This window comes from Temnothorax americanus, unplaced genomic scaffold (assembly GCF_048541705.1).
Source record: "Temnothorax americanus isolate GAGA-0224 unplaced genomic scaffold, ASM4854170v1 Scaffold8, whole genome shotgun sequence".
In the NCBI taxonomy this organism is placed as follows: Eukaryota; Metazoa; Arthropoda; class Insecta; order Hymenoptera; family Formicidae; genus Temnothorax; species Temnothorax americanus.
The window spans coordinates 1,298,912-1,319,413 of record NW_027509802.1 but is presented as its reverse complement, the minus strand read 5'-3'; the positions used below and the strand labels follow the sequence as shown (position 1 = coordinate 1,319,413).

Below are 20,502 nucleotides of genomic sequence, written 5' to 3'. Positions count from 1 at the left end.
CTCCGTGTAACCTTTTACATTTTGCGCAAGCGATATTTCTCCGCGCGCGGATAATAAAGAAATGTATACGCGGATGCTTTCCACGGTGCGAGCTGAACCGAAAAGCTGAAAAATAAGGAGCGAGCGTGGGAGAAGATTTAGGAGCGAGGAAGGGGGGAAGAGAGAGAGAGAGAGAGAGAGAGAGAGAGAGAGAGAGAACGCGATAGGCACTGGATCGTTTCACCTGCGTGTAAAGCGTTCTTACAAATCCCACGTTACGAATGGAGAACGCGAGTTTCCACGGCGGACTGTTCCGCGAATTTTTCACGTCATCCTCTCCAACGCGTTGAGCGTTTTTTTTTTAATCGCGACAGAGCGATTTTAACTTCTCATTTCATTAAAACGAAAGTGGCTCGCTGCAAAATATGCTATAATAACTCCGTGTTTTAAAGGTCATCGGTCTCGCGTCGACTGGACTGAACCAGAAGAAAATCGAAACCGACACCAGAGGCACAGCCTGGTGACGTTATCGGCGAGCGGATCGAACTTCGAATTCCAAAAGGCGAAGGAAAGTTTCCGAAATGGTCCAGCCGACTCACCGGAATTACTGTGTCCAGTAACGTTGCCGGTGGCCGAGTGTACCGCGTTGGTAGCGGCGTTCGCGACCTGCTTTAAGGCGCTTATCACCAGCATAGCTCCCGTTGGCCGGCTAATTGCCCGTCGCAATTAGCATCTGCAGGCAGCGCGCGAGACGAACGACACACACACACAGACCGGGGCACACGCGACGGGGATCGCTCTCTCGACTACCGAGACTTTGCGAGAGACGTGGACGGCCTCGGAGAGGAAAGGCGCGGAGGAAGCGGCCGTGGAAGCGGCTCGACGCGGACTGGGCTCGGCTCGAGAACGTCTAAGCGCGCGCGACTGGTCGCTCGCGTCGAGCAGCAACGCGAAAGGGAACCGAGCCCGTCGTCGTCGTCGACATCGTCGTCGTCCCGGTCGTCCCCGTCTCGCTTGGTCCCCTTCCTTTCAAAGTTTCACCTTCACGGAAGTCTTCCCTCGCCGCCGATTAATGCCGCCGACCGTAGACCGAAGACGACTCTTCGACACGCGCCGTGACGCGCGCGATGCATTACGTGGACACGTTGTTTCTGTCCGTACTCTAACGCGGAAACTAATATCACTGATACAAATCCGGAGACCAATTACGCCAGGAAGCGTTGAACGAGGTGCGAGATTCTCCGATTTGTCGTGGGAAATTAATATAACATATCAGGGAATGAAGTAAAAAAAGGAGACTTGTATACGGTGAGAGATAAAGATAAATTCGATTGGGAATCAAATATTTATGGAGCGAAATTTTTCGCAATAAATTCTTTATACAGTGATATGATATAAAATAATAATGAAAGATGCTTAAATCAATAATATAAAAGAATATTTTATAATTTAATATAAAATAATATAAAAAATGCTTAAATCGATAATCAATTTAAGCGGATTTATGTGGATTTACTGTTCCAATAATAAGTTGTATTTTAAAACTAAATAATACTCGGCGCACAGGCTTTTTTTTTTACTGATTGTGAGTGGGAATAAATATACAAAAATTCACACAAAAGTATTATTAACGACATGAACTCCCTATTGCTCTGCAATGAGCTCCTATTTTATCAGTCGATTTATTAATCGTACCAGTACCCTCTCGGTACTTATCTCTTCTTCGTAATTCGATAAAAAAAAAATCTAGAAGAAAAAATCAAAAGATTTTGTCGAGACTTGTTTTCGAATAAACTAAAATAATCCACCGTACGCTTTTTTTGGTCGCAGACACTCGGGAAGGGGGAAAATTAAAATAAGGATGTTCGCTACGACGGACCGTTTCTGCGCGCGACGTCGAATTGACGAATATCGATGTCGGCTCGCGTCAATTCCTCTCGGGTAACCGGAGTGCGCCGTGTAGAAGTTATAGAACCTGATGGGAAAATGGCTGGTGACGTTGTAGACCAGCTTACCAGCAAACTCAGCACTTTGCGACAAGCACCTATCTGGTACCGGTCTCTCGGCGATGTCCAATTAAGTGTGCGCTAAGATTGCCACGGGAAGCGGCAACTTAGAACACAGGCGGCAGGAGGGGAGGGAAACGTGTAAGCCCGGCGACAAATAAAGCGCGTTTTTTAGCGCAACGCGGATAAATAAACTTCCCGGGTCTAATGAAGATAAAAGGACGTAATAAAGCGTCGGCGAACACGGCGACGACGGGAGGGAGGTAGGTAGGGAAAAAAGACGAAGATGAGGAGGAAGCGAGGTGGAGGCCGCGGGACGGTATGCGCGACGACGTCGTTATCGGGCCTCACGCTAAATCGAATTTCATGCCCGTCTCCTTGGCTTCCGTCACCGTATACTTGAGAGCTCAATGATACGTCTTGTCGAGTTTTCCGAGCACGAACGACAGCGGCGGAATACCGCCGTATCGACGACAGGCTCGACGGCACCCGTCTCGATACGTTTTTCCGGGACGTTCTCGCGCGCATTTAAATCAGCTCGGCACGGCTCACGCTGTTATACAGGCGTCGAGAGAACAATGTTATTACGCGGCGGATAAAGCCGGCGAGGATGCTGCACGGAAGTTTTTGGCTCGACAGGGAAATCCGCGGACTCTCGGCTCACGGAATTTGCGCGAATCTCTCGCCGCGCCACGGCCGCCGGCCGTAGCCGCGGCGCAGCGAGTGGAATATCGATTACGCCTCTTCCGAATTTGCTGTGCAAAATCCTCGGCGGCTCAACATTATGCATTCGGGCTCTTCGGGCCGGGAGAAGTCTTCCGACCCGCGCCGTCGCGTCGGCCGTCGTAACAAAAGCCTGAGCGCGATACGCCGGCATGTACGACCCGAATCACGAAAATAGTGAGCCGTGAGTCGAACAAGAGGCGTCTGTCACAGGCAGAGCCGCTACCAGCGCGTCTCGCGACCGTTTTCCCGAAGAATCAGTCCGTCAAAACGCAAAGAGAAGAGAGGTACGTGTTCCAACTGGGCACTCTCGGAGCGAGCGTAATTTCACCGCGATAAGTGCAAGGCCGATTTTCGGGTCCTTATTTTTATTGCAAATCTATCGCGAGTTTCTAACGCCAGACTATATATATATTCCTGGTTCGCTATGAAATTCGTGAATAGCGTAAATGAACACAATCCTCGTCGAGTTTGAATTCGTGCCAATTGATCATTGGGTCGGCTTTTTCGGACAAAACGAAAGAGCGTGAGTCATATAACGAATTGCGCAATATGGCGGTAGCTTTAATCGTACGAAGAATCGCGAGACCTCGTGGGAGGAACAGATAAACTGGCTGACCGAATGCGATATCGTTACGGACAATTCACTTATTCGCCACATTAGCACGGTCGATTGGGTTTCAAATAATATTATAACGTCGAATAGGATAACGCATAAAGTTGTGATTAAAGAATTTAGGTATCTTTTTTATGCCGCGAAAAAAATTCATGATAAGGGGACCAACCCTTGGAGTTTTTAAATTGTTAATAACAGTACACCCCCCCATTCATTAATATAAAGTACAGTACCTAACTTTATCTAGTGCGCAACAGTTTCTCAAATATTAATGTTTAAAACTTTTCGTGTCGGTACTTGTTTGCACGCACGACAAAAAAAATACATTCCATGGCAATTAATTTTCGGGATAGGAGCTTTCAATTTGTGCACTATCAATATGATCACAATATGTACACGTTTTTTGAATGGTACCTATCAAAGAAATATTTAAAACACATTACTAATTTGCATCAAATGCATTTTATAAATGCAACTTCCTTACATAAGCATGGTCAATTTATTATTAATATCGAAAAAAACAACATATCAAAAATTCAACAAAATTTAAGGGATCAAGAGTTTGTTGTCCCTTTATGAGATATAAACAGATCCCTAGGGCGTCGTACTGACAACAACTTCAGGAAGAACGCTGAACTCCTTGTCGATTTCGGTGAAGTTGTTGCCACCGAAGTAAAAATCTCGCAGTTTGACGAGATTAGCGAAAGCGCCATTATCCACAGCGCTGATGTTATTGTCCGACAGCCTGATTTCTTTCTCACGACGACAATAACGATACGAAGATCAACTGGGTGCCCGAACGCCATATCGCTACGGACGAATCGATTATTCGTTACATTATCATGGTCATGGTTGATTGAATTGAGTTCAAATCATATTATAACATCAAATATAATAACGCATAAAGATGAGATTAAAAAATGTATTTATTTATTTCTTATGTCGAAGCATTCAACGCTTAAAAGAAGATAACCAATCCTTGACCTCTTCAATTTTTATGTTACAGTACATCCCAATCACTAATATAAGATTCAGTAATCCGGTCCAATGCGCAATAGTTTATGAATTATTAATGTTGAAAATTTTTCCTGTCCGTAATTGTTTACATACACAGTAACAAAAATACATTCCATGACAATTAATCTTCGGTCAATTTGTGCACTATCGATTATAATCACAATCTGTACATGTTTTTAAAGAATATCTATCATAAAAACATTTAAGACACATTACGAATTTGCACATTTTATGAATGCGACTTCTTTGAATAAGCATGATTTATTTATTATTAATATAAAAAAAAACATTTTTCATATTAATATTTAATAAACTACTGCGCATTGGAACGTTGCTGTATCTTACATATTAGTGAATGGAGTGTACCGTAACATACTAAAAATTTAGCAAAATTCAAGAAGTCAAAGTTTTGTCCCTTTGTGAGGCATTAACAGATCTTTAAGACCTTATTAAAAAATTGTGAAATATGGGAGGCCGCTGAGTTCTTTGCGGATTTCAGTGAAGTTGTCACCGAAGAAGCCACCGAAGTAGAAATATCGCAGTTTGACGAGATCAGCGAAAGTGCCAATATCCACTGTCTGGATGTTATTGTTGGACAGCATGATGTCTTTCAGATTGGAGAGCCCGGCAAAAGTGCCGACTACAATGTGAGATAATTTGTTTCCGTGCAGTCGCAGTAGTTCCAGCTGAGACAGCTCCTGGAACGTTCCCGGTTCTAGAACGCTGATCTCGTTCTGCTGAAGATAGAGTCTCTTCAGACCGACCAAGTCGCGGAAGAGCGACCTGGAGACGCTTGTTATCCGATTGTCATTTAAGTAAAGATCCTCCAGCTTGTTCAATCCTCGAAAGGCACCGCTCGACAAGTCCTCTAGCCGATTGTGGTCCAAGTAAAGGCGACGCAGTTCGGTTAACCCGGCGAAGGAACCCGGCGCGACGCGAGAGATTTTATTGTCGTTGAGCCAAAGCATCGACAGAGTGGAAAGATTCGAGAAGCGTTCCGTCTCGATCGCTTCGATATCGTTGCGTTCCAGAGAGAGAATTACCAAGCTTGACAGCCCGGCGAACGTGTCCTTCGGTATCGAATTGATCCCGTTGGACCCCAACAACAGCAACTGCAAATGTCTCAAATCCGCGAACAAGTACCCCGATAACGGTACCACATTGCCGTCCACGTAGAGATATTTCAAGTTGGGCAAACCGCGGAAGGATTCCCTCTTCAGCACGGATATCCGGTTGCCTTGATTCAGATACAAATGCGTCGCCGACACGTTCTTGAACACAGTAAAAAATCGTGCGTACATAACGGTCCAAATGTTAAAATTTTTTTGTGTTACCAAGATTTGATTATTTCAATATAAAATTAACATTCAACAGGTATGTTATTTTTTTCTTAACATTTTCATGTGTTACATTTATTTTGAGTTCTTTTAACACAATTACTTTAAAAAATCAACACGTCTTAAAGTTATTTTAACACATAAGTAAAAGTTAAAGTAAATTTTCAAAATAATCGTAAACTTTGACACACACAATAATCAAATTGACCAAAATTAAATGTTTTTATTACGCATATAATTCAAGTAAAATCTGTAAAATAATTAATATTGTGTGTTAATATATAACTTAAAAAATAAAGTCAAAAGAACAAATATAAATGTAAAGTATAATGTCAATTAATTAACATTTCTAATTTGTCAACAAGTAACACACGATGAATGAGTCATTTTAACTTAAAATTTAGAGTGGATTTTCTGGGACATGTATAAAATTACACAAAATTTTTTACTGTGAAGGCGCCCTCTCGAATCTCCAATAGGTCCAGATTCCAGAGGTTCAGGTTCCAGAGGTTCAGGTTCCAGAGGTTCAATCGGTCCTCGAAACGGTTTTTCGAGGACCGATTAGATGTAGTAACTTCGACGAGGACCCCGTTGTAGTGGCAAACGTTGTAACCATCGTTGTTCCGGCAGGTCAGCTCCTTCACCTCCGACGAGGCCTTCGCCGAGAGAAACAGGACAACGACTTGCGAAAAGAGCAGAAGAAACCGCGACATGGCGAGAGAGTTCGAATCGGTCGACGCGCCTAACCGAGTGACACGGAGGCTGAGTTTCCACTGAGCGCGTCATGCGTCGCGTTATCCGAATTAACCAATCAAAATATTCCATTTTCTAACATTATTTGCAATGTAATAAAATTGGACGTTTTGATTGGATAATGCGACGCGTGACGCGCTCAGTGAAAACTCAGCCGGACGCAACTGCAATTACGGGTTTTGTATCTCGCGTGGAGAGTTAAGGTCAATTCAGACATAGCCGTGCCGTATATCCGTACCGTGCACGGAACAGAAACATTAGACAAGACATCCTATTGTCTCCATCCTTGTCCAATGTTAACGATACGGATAGGGTACGGTTGTGTCTGAATTGACCCTTAGTGATTAAATAACGCAGCGTGACTTTTGGCACTGATTATCGTCACTTGCTGAGAAACTAGCGCGACTGCATTCTCGAAAGCGAAATCGATTACGAAATGTCGAAGACGTTGAAAAAATAGGACGTGCATAGTTTTGATTAACGGACGATGACGATGATGATAATGCGAAGATAATTTTCTCGTGTTATTAAATGCTGTACTTGACGTTTTCCCCCATCGACCCGATCGAGCGGCTTTTTCGGACGAAATTGCAGGGCGCGAATCATCACTAATTGCGCAATCTGGCGCTAGCTTTAATCGTACGAGCAATCGAAGAGTCGCGAAACCTCGTGGGAGAAACAGATCAACTGGCTGACCGAAAGCGATATCGTTACGGACAATTCACTTATTCGCCACATTAGCACGGTCCATTGAGTTTCAAATAATATTATAACATCGAATAGGATAACGCATGAAGTTGTGATTAAAAGATTTATTTATTTTCTTTATGCCGCAAAGGAATTCTTGATAAGGGGGACAACTTGAGTTTTAAAATTTTTAATATCTTACTGTACACCCCATTCATTAATATAAAGTACAGTAAGTCTGTCTAGTGCGCAACAGTTTATCAAATATTAATGTGTAAAACTTTTCGTGTCGGTAACTGTTTACACGCACGACAGCAAAAATACATTCCATAGCAATTAATCTTCGGGGTCGGAACTGTCAATTTGTGCACTATCAATATGATCACAATATGTACACGTTTTTTTGAATGGTATCTATCAAAGAAATATTTAAAACACATTACTAATTTGCATCAAATGCGTTTTATGAATGCTACTTCCTTGTATAAGCATGGTCCATTTTTTATTGAGAAATATAAAAAAAACAACATATCAAAAATTTAACAAAATTTAAAGGATCAAGTATCGTTGCTTTATGAGATATAAACAGATCCCTAGGACGTCGTCCTGACAATGACTTCCGGACGGTCGCTGAACTCCTTGTCGATTTCGGTGAAGTTGTTGCCACCGAAGTAAAAATTTCGCAGTTTGACGAGATCAGCGAAAGCGCCATTATCCACAGCGCTGATGTTATTGTCGGACAGCTTGATGTCTTCCAGATTGGAGAGTCCGGCAAAAGTGCCGATTACAATGTGAGACAATTTGTTTCCGTCCAGTCGCAGTAGTTCCAGCTGAGACAGCTCCCGGAAAGTTCCCGGCTCGAGAGCGCTGATCTCGTTTTGCTGAAGATAGAGTCTCTTCAGACCGACCAAGTCGCGGAGGAGCGACCTGGAGACGCTTGTTATCCGATTGTCATTTAAGTAAAGATCTTCCAGCTTGTTCAATCCTCGAAAGGCACCGCTCGACAAGTCCTCTAGCCGATTGTAGTCCAAGTGAAGGCGACTCAGTTCGGTTAACCCGGCGAAGGAACCCGACGCGACGCGAGAGATTTTATTGTTGTTGAGCCAAAAATACAGCAGTCCGGGATTAAGATTCGAGAAGGATTCCGCCTCGATCGCTTCGATATCGTTGTGACCTAGGTAGAGCCATATCAGACTCGACAAGCCGGCGAACGAGTCCTTCGGTATCGAATCGATCTTGTTGAAGATCAACGACAGCGACTGCAGGTGTCCCAAATCCGCGAACAAGTACCCCGATAACGGTACCACATTGCCGTCCAAGTGGAGGCGCTCCAAGTTGGGCAAACCGCGGAAGGATTCCCTCTTCAGCACGGATATCCGGTTGCCTTGATTCAGATACAAGTGCGTCGCCGACACGTTTTTGAAGGCGTTCTCTCGAATCGCCAAGAGGTCTAGGTCGCTGAGGTCCAATCGGTCCTCGAAACGGGTTTGCGTAACTTCGACGAGGACCCCCTTGTAGTGGCAAACGTTGTAACCATCGTTATCCCGGCAGGTAGGCTCCTTCACCTCCGACGAGGCCCTCGCCGAAAGAAACAAAATAACGACTTGCGGAAAGAGCGGAAGAAACCGCGACATGGCGAGAGAGTTCGAATCGGTCGACGCGCCTAACCGAGTGACACGGGCGCAACTGCAATTACGGGTTTCACATCTCGCGGACAGTTAGCGATTAGATAGCGCAGCGTGACTTTTAACATTGATTATCGTCACTTGCTGAGAAACTAGCGCGACTGCATTCTCGGAAGCGGGGTCGATTACAAAATGTCGAAGACGTTGAAGAAATAGAACGTGCATAGTTTTGATTCACGGACGATGACGATGATGATAATGCGAAGATAATTTTCTCGTGTTGTTAAATGCTATATTTGATTTTTTCCCCCATCGACCTATACCGATCGAGCGGCTTTTTCGGACGAAATTGCAGGGCGCGAATCATCACAAATTGCGCAATCTGGCGCTAGCTTTAATCGTAAACGAGCAATCAAAGAGTCGAGAGACCCTCGCTGGAGGAGCAGATTAGCCGGCTGACCGAACTATCGCCACGAACGATTCGTTTATTCGCCACCTTAGCGCGGTCGATTTCATTGAGTTTCATGGAGTCGTCCCGGATTCCTGGCTTCAATCGATTTCTCTCCGTGGCCGCGTCGCGCGGACACAGCGTATTCCCGTATAAAGCGGTTTACATCCTTCTGCGTTTTTGCAGAGACGAGAAGGAAAACAGGCTTCTCCGAGCGTGAAGAGGATAAATGCTGGCACGAATCCATGTCGCGAGTCCACCGATCGAGTCCCTCTCCCGAGATTCGCGTCTCGCGAATCGGTGCGGAAACGTAAGAAATAGGAAACGGGCGCTGGAAGTTTCTATCCTGTCGTGGCAATATGCGGAACCGCGCCAATCGATACGCGAAAAGCAGGCACGGAGAGGTTTGAAATGCTTTTTACGACGGTTTTCCATTTGCGGTTTCCGTGGTCGCGGACGAATCTCCATTGAGACACAATTGCGCGCTATGGAACATCTCTGACAGTCCAATATATTCAAATATGCATTTGGATTTATGCGCAGGCCTCCCCGGAGTGCCTCAAATACTCCATGGTATACGTCTTGATGATGCGTGACAGTAATTAACTCGTTATTGATTGTACAAAATCTATTATATATTTCATCGCGTACACTTTTCCTAATTATTTTATATTCATATGACAAGTGTAATGGTAATGGTAATGTTTTTCGCAAAATGCAGCAGTGTATATCACATATTTTGTAAATATACACATATAATTGTAATTATTATATATATATATATATAAAATACACTAATTATTATACATTCCTAATAATTATAATTAAGTATATTTATTATATATATTCACTATAAAAAATAAAAAGCGAGCAGGATTGACTCAATGTGTCCGTGAGCATGTCGAGTTCCTTTTATTTTCCCGTCATTCGTATACCCTTGCCCTTGCAGTTAAATACTTCTTTTGCACCGTCTCTCGTGTGGCAAAACGTTATACGCGATTTATTTGTGCAAGGCCATTAGACCAGCAACTACGAGTACGTCCAATCTCGTCTCGCCACACCAGTCGCTCCTCTCTTATTGAATCTACATTTGCCAATACCGTCACGCGCGCGTACGAGTCAGCCTTATTTGTTGCGGTAGTCGGAAACATTGTGTTCTCTGAAGAGGACTCTGCTCCGCCGCAGAAACTAGACTTTGCGAAACGCGTCCCAGGGATAAGCGGATTGTTTTGGAGAAACAAAGGTGAGGCAAAAAGAGAAAAGTCAGGGCATGGCAGGGAACAGAAAATTCAATAATGTTAAATTCAATAATATACGATGGATGGCGAATAAGACACCCATGTAAGCTAAAGTTGAAAGTTAATGCAATTAACAGACGACAAAATGTCACACTCGTCGAGTATGACATGTTTTAACGAATAAAAGATAGAAAAAGGATGATCGAGATGTTCGGTAGAATGTACTTTATTACACTTGAAAATTGAAGAATAGATAGAGGCTTTAGAATTTCTATATATTACCTAAATGTGAGCTGTATAATAATTAATAAAGCCTAATAAGCGTGTAAAAATCAAATACAGAAAAATATTGACCGTCCGGTGATAATACATCGAAACTTGTAGCGAAATTTCAGAACGTCCATCGGCAACCGGAGTTTTGTCGCATTCTCCTTCATCTCCAACGGCTTGTTCAAACACAATCGTCTTCATTCGTCTTCATTCGTAAACCCGATTATCCGCCATTCAAGTAAACTGAATAGTGTCCACGCGGCTGTATAATATCGCGCGTGACACTTTCCATCCGTCCTTCTGTACTTACTCGAATAATTCAAATACGACGATATATACATTTGCCAGTTCAACCGTGCACTATCATCGCGCTTCGCGCAGCCGCCGATCGCGTAGACAAACCGATCGTTCGGTTGAATGAAACTCCTAATGTCAGTAGGGAGAATAATGGGGAACTGAGTCTAATTCTCGCAAATGTCACTTCGCGATTAATTCAATCCTTCCTCGCGCCTCCGACGTTTAGCGTAAGGAGAAATCAAGCTTGCGACAACGCAGCAAACATTTTGATATCAGCGCCGTTCGCGAAAGTAAGATGTCCTCTAAAAATGTTAGTCAATTCAGAATACAAAAATCACGCGAAAGTTAAAGTCTTATTTATTTGTATCATTATAAATATATATTCACGCGCGATTTATATCTGCGACGCACCGATAAACTCTTAACGTAACGTTTTACGTAGAGATTTCGCAAATGAAATAATGTACAGTGTTATGTAGTTTACATTGTGCATTCCCTGAATCTTAATTAGAATTGCGCAATTCTGATCCTTATCCTTGTTATGCGGGTATGCATTGCCATCTTTTTACTCATCTGATATACTCTGTGTCTTGTATAGCCTGGTCCGTGATGGTAACCGATCAGTCGCCTTCTTCGTAAAGATCGTTAAGTACCGAGCCAAGTCGCGTTCGCGTTCATCTATCGTAACATACGCGAAAGAATCCTTTCGTCGGAATTCGAATTGATAATAGCCAAATGACCTAATCACGTGTGAAATACGATGAGAAATCCTCTCCGTTAATATTTCTAATTTCTCCGATACAAGCGACTTTGAGCTAATCATACAAATACACGTAATATTATCCATTCAATGACAATCGTTCAATATACACGGTATATCGTGAATTATTTTCTTTATCTCCGTCCTGGATACAAGTCTGGCGAGCCTTGTTCCAAGTAACTTTGTGAGGGTAAATCCTGTGCGTGCCATGCTCGTACTATCAAATGACAATTTAGTCCACTCGTTCATGATCACGGATTTCTTGCTCGACTCCTCTAACGGGTAAATAAATAAAGTCATTCAATACTCCTCGAGTCACATAAAGCAATGGTCCGTCTCTTAGTCTAGAAATACTTATTTATTTATGTAATACATCTCATCTGGAAAAAAAAGCAAGTAAATCTCGGGCAAATAAGTCACGGGAAATCCCACAAATGTCAACATGTCTGATAAGTTCCACTAGCTTTGAGGAAAAATGGTCTGGATAGGATGTTTTCCTGCCTCTAAATCGAAAACACCAAGCGGTTGCAAAATTAAAAAGAAAAAAAATAGTAGGATAAAAAGTTTAAATTTTAAAAGACTCCGTACGTTTTGTATTCTCTTTTCCGAAAAAAAGATCACTAAATGTAAATTTACCTACAAACCGTACTATTTCGCTTATTTGGATTATTACCTGTGCTGTTTTGCTTATCTGAATTTAGCAACGAGGCCGGCGGACGCGGCAAAAAATATTCCGGCGGCTTTAGACCGATGTTAGTGTCAGTTTAAGCGTACACGTTGTATCCTCGCGGCGAATTTCGCACGAAAAAACGAGAGCAATTAGGTGATGCTTGAACATTGTTAAACTTTGTTGCTGTCGAGCACTTTCGTGAAGCAATGTCATGACGGATGGGGTCAACGTTTATCTTTTATTTATGCTTATTCGATAAGATAACCGAGTCGGGTCATAAACGAAGACTAAATTAAACGCTGATTCGTCTCTGCGTGACAAATAAGATACACAGATGAACGTACGTATCAGAATTGCATACGAAAAAAGATTTAATAAAAAAATTAAGGTCGGCATACACTTTCATTTATTTATTTGTATATTGTGATATAAATATAAATTAAATTATACGAAACTAATAAGCCCGGAACGTTATATGAATAATAAACGTCTGCCTTTTACATTCATACAGTGAGGTAATTTAAAAATATATGACGGAATTAAATAAAAAAGTCGATATAACCAAATTGTATTTTTTGTTCATAATATAAGTTTGTTTTTCAATATGTAAGACATTTCAAAATTCTATAATAAATAACTTGTCTTAAAAATTTTCTATCTCTCCTCGCAAATTCACCTAAGATAAAAATAGACTTGTATCCAAAAGAGAGAAGAATAATTCGCGAGATACCATATATATCGAGCGATCATTAGTCATCAATATTCCGATGAGCACACGTAGGTGTTCGTGTAATTAATTGTATATCCAATTGTTTCTTAACGAATTAATAATATCGCATTCCTGTCTCGTTAATATCACATTTCTCATCGAATTTCTGATAATTGTAACGATAACAATGCTTCATAGATGTATAACGATGCGAGAAGGACGGTAATTGGCCGGCAGCGTGAGCAATCTCTCCCGTCATGTGTTATAGCTCGATCGGCACTATCTAACGAAATTTTCAAGAAGAAGCGGTCCGGGAGAGTGACGTAGGAAGTGGTGCGTAGGAAAGTAATCTGACTTGCGGTAATAACGCGGCACGCATCGCTGACTAAACTTGCCTTTTAACAGTGAGAGGGGTCGGCGGGGCGGCGCGGGCGGCATAGAGCAGGCATTTTTACGACGAGAACGAAACCGGTATGTCGAAGTAGCGGTTAGGGACTCGAACCGGCTATCTCCGTGTTAAAACGTGCTGTAATCCTATTTGCGAAACGCGAATCAAATTGGCAAGGACTTCATCGGATCGTTCCGCGTATCTTGGGCACGTTTAGTATAATGAGGGAGAGAAGAGGGAAGGAGAGATGTGTTGGCGTGTGACGGTGATCTCGTGGGAAGACCGACGATCTGCGTTTGTAATCGGAGTCACCGGAGTTGTGGTCCTTCGAATAACTTAACTTCCGTCTCTGCTGCATTGTATATATACGCGGCTTGCGTGCGAACGAACAACTGCTGCGGCAGTCAGACCGAAGTTCGCAGTCAAACTTCCAGGCGGGAGGTGATGATGTCAGGACCGACCTGGATCGCAATCAAGACCGCAGGAGTTATCGAAATCGTTTGGCAACTTTCGCTCGCTTCTATACCGTCGAAAGATAAAAAAAGCGGAAGGGGGGCAGCTTTTAGCGAGGAATTTTCACGAACCAGTTCTGTCGAATTTGGGAGACAATTGTACCTCTATATATTCCTCGGATCACAACATCCACAGGACACTCGAGAGATATCCTCGCGGCACTCATTTCACTGACAAATAACGGCGTGTCGCGAGAAACAGAATCTCGGAGTCGTCCGTCTCGACGGGCGCGAGTTTCCCCCGCTTGAAAGAACCCTCCCGACTTAATTGGCACTTGCTACTTTCGGATCAGCCATCGTGATCATCCGAGAGCTCCGCTCGACGGCACATTCGCCTCGCGTCTCGCGTCTCCGGGAAGGCAAACTGGCCAGAACTGGCGCGCGATTCTTTCCGCGAGCGCGAGCCCTTAATTCTCGCGGATTCATTAAAGGCCGCGGGGATTTGACAGACCCGAGGAGGAGAGTGGCAAGAAGGAAACGGTTCTGCGCACGCGGTTGCATCGGGCTGAACGGTTCGCTCGGGAGGCACCTCTCGGAGACGCAATCTCTCGGGCAACCTTTAGCTCGCCGCCGCCGCGCTACATTCTCATCTTTTTTTCTCCGTTTTCTTTCCTCCCCGCCCTGCAATACCTCCCTTGATCGAAACTACTTCGGGGGAGGGAATTTCGAACCGGTCGCGCTCTATCGGTTATTTAATCAAATCTCTCGCTATATTTATTGATTATCCGCCGTATTCTCGCGTCGCCATACGCTTCGGCGTGCAGATTGTTCGACGGCCTCCTCGGATATATATCCCCCTCGATAACCGGCCGTGAGGAGCAATCGCTCGAAAAGACGCGAAACGGAAGCGGCTGATGAAAAGCCGCGCTTTGAACGTAAAAATAATCGATCGCGAAGAGGCGAGTCGATTTCGATCGACATTCGATGAGAAAGGATTCAATTAGCGGAAGGCATCGACGACTCGGAATGTCGCGGATCCGCGTGATCGCCCTGGCGCCGAGGAAATCTCGTCTCCCGGGCGAAAATGGAAAAAGGCAGGAGAAAAAAAAAACGGCGGCGGGGATGAAGCGAAAGAGGGGGGGCTCGTGGCAGTTCGCGCTATGTACTCCCGTCGCTCGACGACGGAGTCAAGGATCCTCGAGGAAAGAAAGGCCGACTGCATTTCGCGATGCGCCCCCCGCGCGGTGTTGCAACGTCAGAGGTAGTTAAGATTTAGCTCTCGGCTGCATTCATTTGCTAACTGTGGCGCCTCGTCGCGCGCTCCGGTCTCGAGCAAACTTGTTAATTGCGTGCTCGACCTACTCGACGTTCATGTAATGGAGTCGTGTCATGTCTGATATCGCGGCGAGGCAAATTAAAGCGGCAGGTTCCGAAGGATAAAAGGCGAAGCCCGCGTCGCGTCGCGAACGAACGGCGAAAGATATTATTCAAGGGGGGGGGGGCAGGAGGCGGGAGACGCGAGAGACCCGTTGCCCGTCAAAGGATATAAAAAAGTAACAAGCGGGTAAAGCGCGGAGAAACGTTATCCGGGGCCATTCAAATCCACTTGTTAAATCTCTGTGTCGCTTTGAAATCTCACGTGTGGCACACGCGATCGTTCGCTCCAGATCTGTGAAATTTTCGACGACGACGCGTCGCCGTTGCTCCCGCAAATCCCGGGATCGCCGTGTCATAAATTAAGACGCGGGTCCTAATTAGGTCAGAAACGCCGAGGATATCGAATGTTGCATGCATAAATGCAAGCCTATCAGCCGTGGAAATAATGCGGAGGTCGGCGCTACGTCGCGAATATCAATTTGGATGCACGGGGGAAAAAAAGGAGTGTCAAATCAAAACTTATGTACTCGTGTGTACGCAACAATCTATGTTCTTCTTATATCTTATAAGAATAAAATTTCAAGTTCCTTTTTGGTTGAACTGTGTAAATAATTCCATTCGAGCAAATTTTTTTCGTTTAATCGGAATATTTATCTCAGATTGTTGCGTATATATACGAGTATGTAAGTCTTGATTTGACGCACTTCTTTATTTTTTGTATGTGAACGCGAGGTCTTCTCGTCGAATCGCCGCGATTTCAAATGAACCGGGATGATCGCAATTTAAACGAAGTATTATATACAACGCTGGAACTTTATTTCGGGCAATTTATCGAGAAACGTCCCTGAGCGATTACTCCGGCCGAAGTTGGGATAATTGTTAACTGGATAGTGGTCGTTACGTAACGCCATTAAGTTCGGCGAAACTATCGGAAGAGATGAAAAAGAAAAAAAAACCTGGCAAACGATAACGCGATGAAATCCAGCGAGAGAGGCGTGCGTGCGTGAAAATGCTTCTTTAGCAAATTAATTGGATTAATTTGCCGACGCGCCCGCCGGCTTCGGCGCGTCGAAATAAATTTGACTAATCAGGATTGAATTTATATTTTCGATACACGCGCGGCGCGGCCCGACCGCGCATTAAGCGCATTTCAATGCTCGCGAATTTGCAATTAAAATGTCTTGAAATTCAATTTGCCGTTAAGTAGGTCGACCTCGTCTTCGCGTCTTCGAAGATAGTCGCAAGTTCCTCTCGCGCGGTTCATCGCCGCCAATATATTCGTGGATGACGGACCGGCTTGAGGAAGATAAACCTCTGCAATGGCGCGTGGAAAGAGACCGCGCCGTCAAAAATATCATCCCAGGAAATGACGGAGTCGTCCAACAATTTAAGCACATTAATATTCGCGGATTATACGAGCGATATAACGTAAGGCAAAGGGATATGCATCAGGCATCTATATATTTTGCGCGATCGTTCAACACGGCGTGTATTGATTTTTAATATAAAAGACTATCTAATAATAAGTTTTCCTTCGTAAAAACTGTCATCTGCGTCACTTGCCCCTGGGTAGAATGTCAGGCATCTGGATATTTGCGAATGAGAGTTACGCAAAGTACGAACTCGTGCTCCAATATATTCGCACCGCGCGGCTCTCTCTCTCTCTCTCTCTCTCTCTCTCTTTCTCCGTGACCGTCATATATCTCATCGGCGACAACTCTATTTCCTTAAGTTCGCGTTTACCCTTGATCCGAGTAATGAGCTTTATAATCAGATTAATCTCCACGTCGGGGAAGAGTTCGCGATTTCTTTCTCCCGTCCCGAATTCCATTTTCCGTCGGATGGAAATGCGTTCGTTACGCGAAGTCGCATATAGATACGAAATTTCAATTACCGATACGCGACATCGGGGGAGAGGGGGGAGACATTATTGGCGAAATCGGAAGGCTGTCTTCTTGCCTTCGAGCGATAAAGGAACTGGAGCGCTCGGGTTATTGGGAAAGAATGACACTTGACCGGGACGATTTTTACGTTACAGAAAAATGTCACGCTTCCGCTGTCTAAGAGAAAAGTTTTCGCGACAGACGCCAGAGACATTGCCGCCGGTTCGGATACCGTTCCGTTTACAGCAAAGCTTTCCGTTTCATTGTTTTCCGTCTCATCCTCGAAGAGAGATCGACGCAAAAGGCTCTCAAAAACGAAAAAACACGTATATCAGCGTATATCGATGGACACGTTACGTGTAACTTATCAATCGTGCTTGTTTGCGAAACGAAATCACTCGAATCAAATAAGAAAAAATTTTCTTTGCTCGATGACTAAAAAATGTATAGTCCCCAGTTTTTCTTCCATCACATAAACGTCCAAGTTTCGCGAGATCAATGCGAAAATTGGCGCTGAATGTCTGCTCTTACATAAATACGTCGAGCTTTAAGCACGTTCCGCCCTTGGAAATGCACGAGCTTTTCCAAGTTATATAGAGATTCCGAGCCGTTAGGCAAGATATAAGAAATCCGCGCGGATTCAGAAAATCAATCGCTCGGAAACAAATTCTTTTCTACCGTCCTTACACACTAGTCCAACGGGGGAAAATAAGATTTTCCTTCGTAGAGGGATCCGCTGCTTAATCCACAATATGGATAATCTCGCTCAGTGGCAATATAGAATGAGTCACAACGCTCCAGCGAACGGGGTATCGGTCGATCTTGAAACAAGATAGACTCGTTATTACGCGCGTTGCTAAATATTTAACGATAAAGCTGCGACCAAGTTAATTACACATTGCTGCATTCGCGCATGCACCATTGACCGACCGTTCGTTTTATGCGTTATTTCAATACGCTCGGACAATATCTCTTCCGCGATAACCCAAAACATTCATATACATCGCGATTGTTTATAAATCCAATTGAGTCGTAATCAGCTCGTTTGACAGCTGCACATGTGCAGCTATAGCTGCAAAGTGCGATATTTCGACAGGCATATCGTACATGACAAAAATGACCGATATATCGAGAATGAAAAAAAATTCGATGGAAGTAAATAAATTAAGTTTTGTCGGATCAATTTTTTTTTAGCCGACAATTGACGAATCCATCATTAAACGACGTTAATCCCGGAACTTTCGTGGAATTGGACATTGAAACGAGAAGCGTATCGATTTCATCAGCAGCCAATTACGGCTTTGCAAAAGACGAGGACGAAAGCGTGTAAATCTATTAGATGTAACGTACGAACCGATTGTTGAGCGGGTCTGCGATTGGACGATCGGATTGTTATTCGCCTCGGCGTTCGTCGATTGTGAGCGATGATCGGACGTGACGGTGGTCGTTGAAATGGTGTTGTTAACGGTGCTGCCGGACGTCGATGTTGTCGAGGCCGACGTTGTCGTCGAGGACGGATTCGTAGCGTTCGTAGCTGGCTTCGAGGACCAGGAGCTGCAAGTGTCGCAGCCTTCGGCGGAGCGTGTCGATAATCGGCAGCAGGACCAACGTTTTCCGCTCCACAGGCCCGCGTGGTAACGTCCGCTCAAGCCCGAATTCTCACTGCACACTATACAAAAAAAAGTATACTCTTAATTTGAAATAATCTTTAGTTTCAACGTGGAAATCTTGAAACGAGATTATATTGCGTTAAACGAAGAAAACTTGCTTGAATGAGGTCATTTTATTAGTTTGACTAAGAATAGATTATCAAATATGTTATCAAATTTTTATAAGAAGATTATAGATTGTTGTGTATATATGAAACAATAAACACATTAATTCGAGTATACGAGATTTGCCACTTCTTTTTTTTCTCTGTGTAAAAATGAGTGTTGCTCGCGAATCGTCCTTAAGAATGATATATCGCGCTTCAAATGACAGATTGCGGCAGCGTATATGACCGAGCGCGCTAGAACTTTATTCTCGGAATTCGACATTTTGACCGAATGGGCGCTATCCATTATGATGAATACTAATTTTACCGGTCATTTATATTTGAAAAGAGAAAATACTTAAGTATATTGTACGTACAGTATCATAATGTCAGAAGTTCTCAGGGATTCTTATGAAAATCATATGTCGTCTACAAACATTATCCTTGTTTTTAAATATACGATATATAAAGGTTTTTCCCCTATTTGCGGTAGTAAAAATTGGGCCGAGAGCTGCTCACCGTTAATGCTACTTAATTCCTAGTCGTAAGATTTCAAATATAGCGCAAAGTGCAATCGAAAGAAACACGTGCGCAAAATTCGGACTCGAGTAGCGACGTGAAAAAAAAGGGGGACGTAAGGAAGACGCAGGGATGGAAGAAGAGGAATACTTACCAGCGCGTATGGCACGTATCCATTCGGCGCGATCCTGCTCGCGAGCGGCGAGGAGGTAGAGCGTGTACTCCTGACCAGCTTCCCGATATCCCACTTGGAACGGCAGCCCGGACGGTATCCCGCCGCCCCCGCCGGCCGCGTCGCCGCCGCCCGCCGCGTCGCCGACGGCACCGCCTCCAGCACCGGTGCTACCATTCCCATGGAGGCTGGCCGTCTCCACCACGTGGACACTCTCCACGGCGATCCGTCCGCGTTCCTTGCGGCGCTGCAACGAGCAACGATTTCTCGGATTAACATTTAACAATTTATTAAAAATCAAATCGCGCCGACCTCCGGATCCGGGCGCTACCAACAACTTTCGCTGAGCGGAGCTTAGAGAAAGAGAGAAAGAGAGGGGGGAAGAGGTACGTAGGGTCTCGAAAACAATAGGAATGTTTACATAATAAAATTATTTTCAAAATTAGGAATCTTAGATATCAAAATGTGTCGAGCGTCGGAACGACGTCGAGATGCTCGTTGTCGAAGGATGTTCCAATTGTACTTGGAAATGAGACAGCCTTAACACACGGATGTTGATTTCTGAAGACAAAACCAAAATGCAATAAGACATCAGTACCGTAATAGCAGCGGATCTATCTCTGGAGTACTGGGGGGTACAATATATATCTACATATATGATATATCTAGACTTCAGACGTGCATGGAAAAGCAATTTACGAGCGCGAACGGAGGACGTTCCTAGCGGAATTTATACGAGTTCGCGCAACATGGATTTTCCATCCGACGACAAACGGTCTAATCAAACGAAAGAGAGAAGCGGTGGGAAAACGTGTCCAAA

General features: G+C 44.0%; 3 protein-coding genes across 6 annotated transcripts in view; all 3 read right to left on the bottom strand.

Annotated features, from left to right (window-relative positions):
* Btk29a (tyrosine-protein kinase Btk29A) overlaps nt 1-20,502 on the bottom strand; it is a 34,909-nt gene that overhangs the window by 12,024 nt on the left and 2,383 nt on the right. For 3 of the 4 annotated variants that reach the window (XM_077424129.1, XM_077424130.1, XM_077424131.1), the window contains 2 exons: nt 19,665-19,929; nt 18,590-18,904 (listed from right to left, as the gene is read on the bottom strand). In XM_077424129.1, the coding sequence (XP_077280255.1) occupies nt 18,590-18,904; nt 19,665-19,929 (580 nt within the window). Of the gene's footprint in view, nt 1-578; nt 846-18,589; nt 18,905-19,664; nt 19,930-20,502 lie in introns of those variants that run through there. The other variant, XM_077424132.1, reaches the window with a different exon arrangement.
* Nucleotides 4,233-6,461, bottom strand: LOC143907385 (uncharacterized). Its single transcript, XM_077424159.1, has 2 exons — nt 6,128-6,461; nt 4,233-5,612 (listed from the first exon to the last, which is right to left on the bottom strand). Exons 1-2 carry the CDS (start codon nt 6,389-6,391, stop codon nt 4,791-4,793), a joined length of 1,086 nt encoding a protein of 361 aa, XP_077280285.1. The 5' UTR covers nt 6,392-6,461; the 3' UTR covers nt 4,233-4,790.
* LOC143907387 (uncharacterized) lies at nt 7,229-8,823 on the bottom strand. Its single transcript, XM_077424162.1, has one exon. The coding sequence runs from the start codon at nt 8,750-8,752 to the stop codon at nt 7,712-7,714; it is 1,041 nt and encodes a 346-aa protein (XP_077280288.1). The 5' UTR covers nt 8,753-8,823; the 3' UTR covers nt 7,229-7,711.

Excerpts from the sequence above, each read along its gene's own strand:
- LOC143907385 (XM_077424159.1), bottom strand. The coding sequence starts at position 6,391 with ATGTCGCGGTTTCTTCTGCTCTTTTCGCAAGTCGTTGTCCTGTTTCTC. Across the intron at positions 5,613-6,127 it reads TTCGAGAGGGCGCCTTCACA|AACGTGTCGGCGACGCATTT; the intron begins GTAAAAAATTTT and ends ACTGTGTTCAAG.
- LOC143907387 (XM_077424162.1), bottom strand. The coding sequence starts at position 8,752 with ATGTCGCGGTTTCTTCCGCTCTTTCCGCAAGTCGTTATTTTGTTTCTT.